Here is a 12625-nt window from a genome sequence, read left to right as displayed (position 1 = left end):
ACCTGGGAGTGAATCACGGTTGTTCCCTTTTTTCATTGCTGACAAAAGCCAGATGTTAGCGGGTGTTAGTGTGTTTTTTGACCAGTGTAAAAGGGACTTTACCTTTTCATTTATACATATGTGTTATACATATGTGTATATATTTATTTATATATATATATAGCTTACTGCTTTGAGTTTTGGGTTTCACAAATGCAGAACTGCACAGTATGTCCTTTAAAAAAAAAAAGCGCTTACTGAGTGGTATACATTTTGCACATTGCCTTATTGTTACTTCGGAAGTGTCACACATCTAAAACTCCCTGTGGTGTGCAGTTTTTCCCATGTCACACACAAGCACGACTCCCAGGCCTGACTCCAAACTTTCATCTGTAATTGTCGAGTGGTACTCGTTGCGAGCATCATCACTAAATTTCCTGGGCTGGCAAGTTTCAAGCTGCAAACATCATCTGCTGTGCTTGACATCCATGATTCATTATTGTGAAAGTATAATGCCTTTAACTTAAGGCTCTTTCTGAGGAGTTTTAAGAAAATCACAGAGATTACAATTGGAATCGTCACTGCTTTTGACTGTATTAAAAGAAACCTGCTATTATGCAGTCAAAAAGAAAAAGGTAATGTTCTGGTACCTGGTTTATTCATAGAAACACGGAGATGCAGGTTTTCAAAGGTTCACATAAGTGGCTTCATTTGAAGGTAGTTTTGAGTGCAGTATAATCAGTAGCTGGGTTTCTCTGTGCATGTAAATGTTGCGCATTATGTTCATGTGGTAATCGGAGTGCATGTTACATACAGTATATTTAATACATGGAGTATGTACAGTGCATTCCTGTTAGAGTCAGGAATTAAAGAACTGATTGAATTCACACAAAAGAGAAAAATGTGAAAGCTTTTAACACAGCAGTAGCAGCCAGGTGGTGCAGAAAGTGACACATTTGATTTCAGCACTTGCTGATTAAGAGCAAAAGGCCAAAAGTGCAGAAAGCCATTTATTTCTGTCAGACAGCTCCTTTGCATTAAAAAAAGTATTGAGATTTATTTCTGTGAGGCTGCACTTCTTTATGCCCCCCCCCCCTCCCGCTCATGGCTCCGTCTCTGTACCTGTCAACAGTTTTTCAGCTCATTTCATTCTTTGTCTTCTCTCTGCTGCTCACTCCTCTCTGGTTAATCTTTTTCCCGTTAGAACTGTAATGTGATTTGAATCAGAAAAGATCTTGGGTAATAGTGTTGTGTTTTAGACACTAAATTAAGTTTAACCATATTGGATCCATTAAATTATACTAAGCTTAACAAAACTACTAAAGACGTTCTGGTTGTCATGTTTTAATTTCATGTTCTTTACTGGGTTGAGGGAACATCCTTAAATTATCAAATTTAAAGAGCAACAACAATCGATACTGACTCTCTCTCTCCCACCCTCCACCCAGGATGAAGTATATATGGACTGGCCATATGTGTGCGGTTGCAGCCTATGGCGTGTGTGGGACAGAGCTGTGGAATCCACTTCTCACCACTCTCCGCTGCAACAGTAAAGTCCTGGTAGGAGCTCACAGCTGCACTCCAAACATCTGCTTTGGAACACTCTGTTCACCATACAGAATGTTGGTTTTTAAAACTGATTTATAATGTGAAAGATGTTGCTGGTAGCAATGAGCATACAGAGTTATCAACTGACAACAATCCCCCTCATTTAGCCTCTTTTAGCTCATTGTTTTGGGTGTTCTTGCCCATAAACATGACTCCAAATAAATGTTATAATACATCAGATGTTGTATTTTACGTACATATGTTCAGCATTACCACACTCCTGCACAAGTAAAGAACAGTTTTAACACATATTCAGATATTCACAGTATCACTGGGAAAATGGCAGTTCAGTCATCATCCTGTCACCACAATGTGCAAACACACCTCATAAAAATGTTTTTAGCAAGTAGGAAGACATTTGGGGGATTGGACTGATCTTCTATTCACAGTTTCTGTTTTCATTTTCTCTGACCCAGCAGCTTCTGTCAAATGATAATTAGCAGCCAGATCATTAAATGAAAACTAGGGGCGTGATATCATTTGAAATGTTTAAATACAAGCACACAATGTCTGAGTTTCATATCATTACTGTTTTGTATTGCTATAAAACCATGCTTTCATTTAAGTGTATCAGTGTCTGAACAGAAGCAGAACCTTTCCTACAAAAATGCCATTTAAATGGAGTGATTATTTGGATCAGCAAATATTGGATTAAAGAATAAGTAAACAAGACTAAGACTCTTTTAAATTGAAAACTTACATTTTGGTCATTTCTCAAAGTATTGAGGCTGATATCCAGTATTAGTGACAACCAGCATTACGTCCATCACCGGGCTCCAGTGAGCATCAGATTGATCTCTAACTCTGACATCTAACTGTGAGACATTTTGGAAGATGTCTAATTACATTATGCTCTCCTAATGAGCAGTTGGATTTGAATCCACAGCCTCTGCTCTGGCCTGATGATAACGTTACGTGTGAGGCCACTAGGTGTCAGTGTGTTCCCAACATGACAACAGCATGCATCAGATAAGAAATGATACATGGGAGCACCGCTGCTCTGCCTGTCTTTTATCTCTGTGTTATCTCATTCTGAAGCTTGTCTTCATTTTTAGGTATGTCTCTGAATCTCACTTTCTCTGCCTCTGATACGATTATATTCTCTCATTTCATTATGGCTGTTTTCTTTCTCTTGTTTTGCAGTTAAGGCTTGTCAGATATGCAATTCCACTGGCAATGATGTGTTGCCTATATTACAAGGTATGCTGTTTTCTTGCTGGTTTATGTTCATCACTCTATTGTTGGTCTCGTTACAGAGCCGAGTCAATTTGTGCAAAGCGTGTGCGACGATATGAGAAAAAGGGAAAATGTTGAAATGGAAGTTGCAGAAGAAAATGATAACAAGCAAATGGGTCATAACAGGATTCTAAAACGACTGCTTCCCTTTAATTTATTTTGCCATTGGAAGGGTCTAAATGACTGTCGCATCCACTCTTATGTACAGTGCAATAATGAGATGTTATTTAAGTCATATCAGTAGGTGTCCTATTCTGCTTCACAGCCTCATTGAACACTAACATGCAGTTTTCCATCACTCATCTCTGTTCCCTTTTAGTTCTGGCCTAAGCTGATGGAGGAGTTATCAGAACTGAGGGAGTTTTATGATCCAGACACTGTGGAGCTCATGACCTGGATAAGGTACACACATACACACACACAGACCCACACACCCATACTCACGAATCTAGAGCACATATCAAATTGAAGCAAATCTGATTAGCTTGTTTCCGCAGATCAAGTTTCACTTTGCCTGATGCCCTTGATTAGTCTGTGTGAACGTGCATGTGTGTATACATGTGTATCTGCACTTGTTTGTGGGGGAGTCTCGCCGATGAGTGATGAGAGCCGATGGGTCTCCATGAATAAGACATGGGGGGGCTGGAAAGGACCCAGCTGTTGGCAGAGCTCTAACCCACCTCGGGGTCTCTGTGGCTGGGCTTTCAATCAAGAGCATCAGCCTGATGGGATCAGAGATGGAACTGTGATTTGGAATGGCTCCGTACCGCGGCCGCTGTGTGTGTTTTTGTGTTTGCACATCTGTGTGTGTGTCTGTCATTTTCATCAGGTTGGATGTGGTGCGTTGGCTTAGCGGTTCATATTGCATACCATGTAAGAGAGCAACACATCACATCACATGTAGACTGCACTTTCAATGTTTCTTGTTACTTTTCCCTGTTAAATTCCCTCATGGATTATCCATCCATCCATTAGCTATACCGCTTATCGTTTTAGATCTGGTTTTAGCGGCTGGAGCCAATCCCAGAAGACATTGGGTCAGGGGTGGGGTACACCCTGTACAGGTGTATCACAGAGCTGACATACACACACAAACAATCATTCACACTCGCACTCGCATTCACGCCCAGGGGCAATTTTTAGTGTCGCCAATTAACCCAAACTGCATGTCTTTAAACTGTGGGAGGAAGCTGGGTCACCCGGAGAGAACCCGTGCAGGCACGGGGAGAACATACAGGGGAACCCCACCTCACCAGCCGGGGACCGGTGAGGTAACAGTGCTAACCACTTGACAACTGTGCCGCCCCATATGTGAAATATTCATCTCAAAATACAAAATAACTTTACATAAAGTACTTGTCTTATAGAAAGTAGTTCTGTGTAACATCCTTGGAAAGTAAAAAGTTGGATTATTAGTATGGGTATCGAACCTGCTTTGTGCAGTATAGGTGAACATGTAGATTGTGAGTTTTTGTGTGTGATTTTAATTTGGAGATTTTCAAAAGCTATATATAAATGTTTTGGTTTGCTATGTTGCTGTTTGCTGTTTTTTTTCAAAGTTAAAAATTGTTACTGTTTCCATGTTTTTCTTAATGTTTGAATAACTGCAAACTCCAAAAAAACCCCACAAAATGCAAAATTAGAGTTTAGATTTATGTCTTTCCCATAGATGGTCACTGTAGTTCACTTCTACTCTGAATAAGTAATAATTCAAAGCTCATTATTTCCACCCCATCATCATCAGCATGATGAAACTGAGTGGACTAGATGCGATTTTTAAGAAATGGCCAATTTTGGTCTAATCCTATTAGACAGATAGGGGGGAGAGAGAGAGAGAGAGAGGGAGAGAGAGATGGATAGCGAGACCGAGAAGGAGAGGTCGGGATTTTGAATGTATTTGTGTGTGACATGGGTTCCCTTCCCTCTGGAGCTAATCCCATTAGGCTCTGAGGATTTGGGGCTGCCTAGAGTTACCTTGGTTGGGGCTGAGAGCAGGGCGGAGCACAAAGCTTCTTGCCGCTGCGCTAATTACATTCCAGATGAAAGTGTGAAGATGAGGAAGGGGTGGTGGTGGTGGTGGTGGGGGGGTTTGTGGGGTGGGGGTGGGGGTTCATGTGATGCTGTATTCTCTAGCTGACTAAGGCTGAGGCTATTTTGTTTTATGTGGAAAGATCACGGAAGATTATCAAACATAACAAGGGGCAGAACAAAGATAGATACATGCATATAGAAAAGAGAGAGTAAGTTTCTGGGCTGGCTTGCATATTTATGTAAAGCTGTCAGGGTCTCATTGTGGTAATTTTAGCTGCAGGGGATGTGCTGTAAGTATGAATCATGTTCAAATGATACAGGTTGAAAATGTTTTGAAAGGGATCTAATGTGGCCTGTTGTTGAAATCTGAGAAAAATACAGATATAAGGGGATTCTATGTGTTGTCACAAGTGTGTAATTTTATAAATGTCTTTAATAAGAGAAAATGTTTAGGAAAGTCCCTCAAAATTTTCCAAGTCTTATTTCTACAGAGTATCTAACAACAGAATTAAGATTAGGTTTAGCAGAGGATAAAGATGTTTGTTTAAAAGATGGATTTGGAGGTTTAGGATTAGATTAGCGGTAAGAAGGCCCTCACAGGAGCTAATGATACAGGAGCTAATGATACATGTCCTCATGAGTTTAGAAATGTATGTTAAGACGGGTTGATGAGGGGATTATAATAATTCTCTGGGCAATCATTCATGACCCTGGGCTTCACAGGCTTGAAGGTGTAGGTCACTGTGATAACAACAGGTAGAGGTTTGTCCGTATTTTTCACAACCATAATTCACAAGCTCCCACTTGATAACAGCGGCGGCACCTCAGCTCAGCTCTAGGTTGATACTCCAAATGGACAGTCAATAAATCAATAGCCTAGTCATTCCACTGCCTCCAACTCTGAGTTATAGTTGTGAGTGCGCAGCTTTTAAGGTCACTAATATCACTTTTGTCTAACCTCTCTGCTTCTTCCTCAGTCTGTATCTTCACCTTTTTTAACAAATTCTCATTTGCACAGTTGTGTTGCAACAGCAGTGCGGTGTAAGTCAGGCAGGGCTAATAAAAATTAAAGAAGTGATTATTTGCAGTAGCTTCATTGCTCTGCTCTCTGACTTATGAACTCAGTGCTGGGCAGGAGGAGTTCAGTGCAGTGCAAGTGTTACATGGGCTGCACGGGGAGGAGCAGCATAAGGTCAGGAACATGTAATATAAAGCTCTCACAGATAACCACAGTCCACTGTGCACTGCAGTCTGAAGCTGGAGTAGTGAACAAAGCTGATGATTGTTCTTTTGTGTTTACCTTTTCATTGGCACAACGAATTTGATATTTGCAAAATATATAGCAGTCACTTGTTTTCTCTCATCATACATATTTCACCAAATAAAAAGGTCAGTCTTGTGTGGATCTCCATCTCAGTAGCCTGAGCTAATATTATTTTCTTATTTTGAAAGATTCCTTGTTTTTTCCTCTCCTCCACCTGCTCCCACCTCCTGCTCTGGGTTGAGATATACAGTCTGTGGTCGAGAATTATGAAGGCTGCAGTGGAAAGTTATTAATGAGAGCTTTGACAGCAGTTTTACTGCAAATTCAGGAGGCTCATCTAGCTACTCAGCATGGATACCCATTCACAGAAGGAGCAGGCGCTGATGATAAAAGTCAGCATATTTGAGTGAAACACTGATTTTGTTTATCCCACTAGTCCATGGAAATTGGCCATTTCCTTCTAAAAGACCATTATGACCATTCCTGAAATGACTAATATGAGCATTGCTCATCTGCTCTGCCACCTATATGGATAAAGTCTGCTTCAGCTAAACTGGAAACACTTGTAGCTAAACACACCGAGAACTAGTCTTTTCAGCTATAGCATCCTGGCTGAAGCTAACTTTTGTCGTATTAATACAAAGGCTATTGCATGTAATAATATTTATATTGTACAGCACAGAGCTGTAGAATCACTATAAACTCTCGTGACAGTAACTAAAGCGTGTCAGCTGGAAAAATAACACAAAGAACAAAAAGTTACGTGTTGTCAAGGTTGCTAGGTGACAGGAGTGGCACTTTGCGATGCAGCGATAGTGTTGGGCACAACTGCCGATGCGAAGCGAAAATTCTCCGTAGACAAGACATTTAATCTCACTTTGGTTCAGTTTGGCCTTTGTGGCCGAGAACGGCAAGGCCACACCATTCATAGACAACGTCTTCCGAAGGATGCGGTCCCCTAATTGGGACACAGCTCATTTCTGTCGTCATGGCGGCTTTGCCAACTCTTCATGCTTTTGAAAGGAGCATCTGCTAGCCAGCTCTTGTCTCACATTAATGCTGCCCAAATAAATCTTAAAATAAAAATGAGGAAGTAAAGAGGAAGCCTCCCAGCCAAACCTGGATGAGAAATATTATGAAGGTTTAAGGGTTGTGCTGCACATAGCACATGCTTTTCTCCACATTTCAGCACCAACATCAGTCTGAAAACATTAGAGTGCAAAAGCTGCAGTTAGTTGGCAGAGGCACGCGCACGGAGCTCCACAAAATCATAAAATCTTTCATGAATGTTGAATTTTGCCTGTCTCTCCTTTTTTTTTTTTTTTTTTTTACAGCTTTGCATTTATTATAGATTGAAATGCCCATAAAAATACAACATTTAATGTGTTGAAGGCAGAGTCTGTAACAGGTTAGATTAATGAACCTTACCACTTACTTTATTTTTACAATGTGGGGTGCTGCAGAAACGTCTCTGCTGATGTTCTGAGGGTTGCCCACATCTGTTGTGTGAAGGATTCTTTCCATTGACTTTATTAAATATTTGTAGCCATCGCACAGCAGCAGGAACGATATTAGTGTCTCCAAATTAAGCGAGGCTGTGGGTGATTTTACACAAGTGGCACAGCAGCAGTATCTTCATTAATTATTCACAATAATCATTAATTATCCAGACGCAGTGACAGGATCTGTTAGTATCTAACCGTAACTGAGTTTTTCTACACAACAGAGAGGTAAGATGTTACACAAAGACTCAAAGTCAAATTATTTGGAGTAAAGCACCCATGATGAGTCCTGCAGCTCTATCATAACTGTCAGGACATCTTCATTTTGCTGTGGTTCCAAGCTCTGTTGCTTCTGGAAAGTCAACATTTACAGTATATTTTCTGTCCTGTCAAGTTTATTATTAATATAGGAAGCTCTTAGTTCTGATGCTTCAATACCATCTCACAAAAGATATGGCAGTGGTATCAGTGGTATCATACTGAACACAACTCTCCAATCAAAAATAGATAGAAAATGTCTGTAAAAAATAAAACTCATTCTATTGTAGTACTATAGCAGTTTCCTTATTGCATACAAAGACCAATAATTACACATGGACAGGAATTCCAGCGTTTTTTAAGTTATAAATTCAATGAATAGCTCATTTATTGTCTGACCCTGACAGCATATTTAAGACATTGTTTATTAATATTTGTGTGTTGTATTAATTGTGTTTGGTACTCTCTGACATACGGCATATTTGGTGCTTCTGTGATTTATGTTTGCCCTCAAACCACAGCTAATCTCATCTTGGTCAATTTAAAGGATAATTTCGCCAAAATCACCTAAAAAAAACTCTCTTATTGTCTAACCTCGAGTGGCAACCATCCATGCCCTTGAGGTGATTGAATAGATAATCCATGGAATTAATTTAGTACATTTTAATGGGAAATCTCTGTATTTGGGTTGAGGCAGAAATCTAGTTCTTGAAAGTTTGCAGCCCTGATAACATTACATTCATTTTCAAGTGCATGTCTTCATCAAGGACCAGACTGGAAATACTTTTTTTTTATGCCTTTATTGATAGCACAGTAGAGAGAGAGACATGTAATGGGGAGGCAGAGAGAGGGGGAGTGACATACAGTAAAATGGCTGTACGATGCGGGATTCGAACCGGGGCCGACTGCAGTGAGGACTGTAGCCTCTACACATGGGGCACCTGCTCAGCCTACTGCGCCACTCGACGCCCCGGGACTGGAAATGCTTTTTGAGGGGTTTTTCTCATATGAACTCCAGTCCAGAGACTCAGGTCCAGCCGCTGTCCGAAGTTGATTCAAACACGTAGCGAAACTACTACACTTTGATTTCAAATGTTGTTTTTAAAATTGGGGCACCACCTTCTATTGAATGTAAATATATGAAACAATGAGTCTTATCAGGCGTTTAAGCTGTCAGATGTTACATTTCACAACTTCGCCATTTTATATCATACAAACATGGCTAATTAAAAACAAATTTTTGTAAAAAAACAAAAAAAAAAGTAATATTAGCTGGGATACTGAATAGTTGGACAACTAATTCTTGTTGATTCCGACGTGCTCATGTTATATCATAAGCAGTACATGACAGCAAGAGAGATAGGGGGAGACTGTGGATGTGTTTATGATTATGACTTGTTGAAAGATGTCTGTTTCTGTTCTCGAGTGTGATATCATTATCTGGTCCTTAGATTTACAGCCGGTATAACACCAAAAGGCTGCAAAGTGCCAGGTTCAGCTGTTACTTATTTTATCATGACAAAACATCAGCCTCTTTTGGGTTGGAGGAAGGTTATTCAACGTCCATTCAGTGTTTATTCTGACACTTTTCCCAAGAGTTGTGAGAAGGTCATTTGGTGAGTACAGGGAGTCTGCAAAACTTTATTCACCTGCTTTATCTTTCATTGGAATGCAAAAATAGGGAGTTCTCCTACACACATGTAGCAAACAACGGGAAATTGTACATGCAAATACTCCATTCGGTTTAGGTGAAGACTGATGCTTGGTTAGAGCATGCAGGTGGCAGAAAATATGCAAAAAAGTATGCTGTGAAAATTGCGGGATCATATTTTAATTACAGTACATAAGTAGCAGAGTCATCAGACCATCACAAGATGGTGAAGACCATCACAGACCATAACAAGATGGTTTCAAGATTTCAGCATTGACAGAAGTTCCTGAATCTTGTCGTCTTTCTAGTTAGACATTTTCATTGGGGTGTAAATGACCTTCTTTCTACACCCTTGGATGTTTTTATTCTTCTGGTTTTGCACCAGTGGCATTATAGAAGCATGCCCATCAACACACCCACTCACTCACTGTGAACTCTCCAGACAGTAACCTGCACTATTTACACATGGGCTCAATTGGACATTACACAGGCTTTGTATTAGCGAGCTGGCAGGGTGTGAGGTCTGTGTAATGTCCGGTCTAAATGTCCAATTTGCATTCTCACGTACAGCTCCTCTGGGTAATGTCTAGATAAGTTCAGGGTTGCAGTGCATTTGTGAAATCATTATTGGACTACTGTGTGTTTGTGTGTGTGTGTGTGTGTGTGTGTGTGTGTGTGTGTGTGTGTGTGTGTGTGTGTGTGTGTGTGTGTTTCTGTGTGTGTGTGTGTTAACATCAGTGGAGTAATCAAGAGAACTGTGTGGAGAGTTTGCCTAGCTGAACTTTTGTTTTAATTGAGTTTCATCATAGAAATCAAGCACTGCAGATCAAACATCACTAAAAACACAAGACAACCTCAGACCTACACAAGAAAAAGAAAAAGTAAACTAATTTATACTTTATAATCACTTTAGAAATAAATAACATTAAATAAAATAAATTAAAATTCTGTTGCATGATATATATGTGCTATATTTCACCTATGTTTACACATCTGTATATGCTCCAGTTCATATATATGCCATATTTCATAGATATGTTAGATTGCTCATTTGAGGCTCTCCAAGCAAGCCCAGGTAGGCCATCAAATATTAAGATGGGTTAGAAAAGGATCACATATTTCAGACTACTTAAAAGGTTTATTTGTCAAAGTTGGACAAAAAGATTCATTAGGGATCAGACAGATACTATAATCCTTGTACAATAGCAGGGATTTTATCATTTACTGAGCTTCGTCCACTCAAAATGGACATTGGAGGAGGTGAGAAAGTTTGGAGGCCACTAGAGTACTGTAGACCCAGATGAACTATCGGTAAAACTTAGGGCTCAGAGGGAGTGCTGCAGTTGTTTGCAGGAACGTTGGACAGACCATTCCATCGCCAGGTTCACCTCAAAGGGGTCCATTTCAATGTTTCCTGCAGAGATCATAGTGCCATCTGACTGAGTTAAAAGCAGTTTTCCTTTCGCCCCCCTCTCAAATGTGAACCAAGTGATATGCCCTCCTCAAGTCCAGTTTTGTGAACACAGTAGCCTTGTAACAGTTCAAAGGCAGTGGGGATGAGTGGGAGGGGGTACCTGTTCTTAACAGTGATGTTATTCAGTACATGAAAGCGGAGGCATGGTCCTCTGGTCTTATCCTTATTTTCCACAGTACCCAGTACCCAGCCCCAGCTGTGGAGGAGGACAGATGGATTGTGCTTGTTTCCAGGGATTCACCAATGTACTACATGGCCTTGGTCTCGGGGGTTGGACACAGAATACAAGCACCCCTTGGGGGGACATTTGCCCCTCACGTGGCTCGGACCTTGTTGAGCACCTCTTTAATATCCAGATATTCAGAGGGAAAATTGCAGAAGTTGGGAAAATCTGAAGACTGAGCTGGTGAAACAGAGTGGCATAACTGACTCTAAACACATCGTGGCAGTGAGAACTCCACCCCAAAATGGCCACAGAGGTCTGGTCAACTTGGTGGGTATGATTGCATCACTAGGGTACTCCAGATTAAATGACTGCCCAGAGTCGATGACATGAGTTGTTGAAGAGCCATGCGATGGGTGATGTGGCGAAGGAGATGTCCATCGAGAAATCTCGACAGGATCCAGCAGAGGCTCCAGCTATAGCCCCAGCTTGACCACCAGACCCTTGTCCATTGAATCAGTGTCAGCCCCTGAGGAGAGGAACAACACCAGTACACACACCCGGTACGAGTATGAGTTTGTTGCAGCCCAGCTGTATGGGGTCAGAGGAGTCCTTCATAGTTTTGGAAGAGCCGGCAGGTGGCAGGGCAGGAAGTGGAGGAACTGTCAAGTAGGAAGAAGCCGCAGGGAACGAGTTGGGAATGGTTGGGAACTACTGGACTGCCCTCTTTCTCTCTATGCAGTTCTTGGAGATGGTGGTCGGTATGGATAGTGGGAGAAATTAAATCAAGTTGTGTGGATAATTCTCATGCAGCCAGTTCATCCTTTGCCATGATCCGGAATTCGTGTAGTCCATTACTTGTGTGTCTTCCTGGAACAGATTCAACAGACCCCTCGAAACCTCTCTCCCAGGCATGTGTGGTGAAACACTTTACTCAGCTCAGACTTGCAGTCCACTGTCTAACAAGGCTAACTGTCACTCATGGCGATGAATGGTATCAGCCTGAGTCACAAGTTCTTTGTGAACGGGAAGTCAGCTCAGTCCATACAGGTCAGATTGTATTGTCACAGCTCGCGGTTAGGTGGACTCAATAGCATGACACAGAGACGCCGGTAAAAGTGCACCTTTATTAAAGCTTGACAGGGAGAAACAGGCAAGGGCAAACAATAAGGTAAGTCAGGGCGAAGGCAATGGTCAGTAACAGGCAGGCAGATTAACCAGGCAAAAGTAGCGCACAAAAGGCAAAATCCAAAAATGGGGAGGTAGTTAAAAACAGGCAGGCAAAACAGGTAAAACAATCAAGAAAGGCTAGAAAGCTACGATGTGGAAAGCGCAATCAACAATGTGCCAGGGAATTAGAAAATGGAAATTGGCCGGTATAAATACTAAGAGCTGATTAGGGAATTGGGAACAGAATAGTAGGAGGATGAGGAAGAGTTATGTGGCTGAAAGGTTAAGG

General features: G+C 41.2%; 1 protein-coding gene across 3 annotated transcripts in view; it reads left to right on the top strand.

The window, feature by feature from the left end:
* Positions 1 to 12625, top strand: part of dpy19l3 (dpy-19 like C-mannosyltransferase 3) — a 65234-nt gene that overhangs the window by 34647 nt on the left and 17962 nt on the right. For all 3 annotated transcript variants that reach the window (XM_056399792.1, XM_056399710.1, XM_056399858.1), the window contains 3 exons: positions 1428 to 1539; positions 2731 to 2787; positions 3143 to 3225. In XM_056399792.1, coding sequence (XP_056255767.1) covers positions 1428 to 1539; positions 2731 to 2787; positions 3143 to 3225 — 252 coding nt within the window. The remainder of the gene's footprint in view (positions 1 to 1427; positions 1540 to 2730; positions 2788 to 3142; positions 3226 to 12625) is intronic.

Source organism: Seriola aureovittata, chromosome 1 (genome assembly GCF_021018895.1).
Source record: "Seriola aureovittata isolate HTS-2021-v1 ecotype China chromosome 1, ASM2101889v1, whole genome shotgun sequence".
In the NCBI taxonomy this organism is placed as follows: Eukaryota; Metazoa; Chordata; class Actinopteri; order Carangiformes; family Carangidae; genus Seriola; species Seriola aureovittata.
This window is presented reverse-complemented; position numbering and strand designations above follow the sequence as displayed.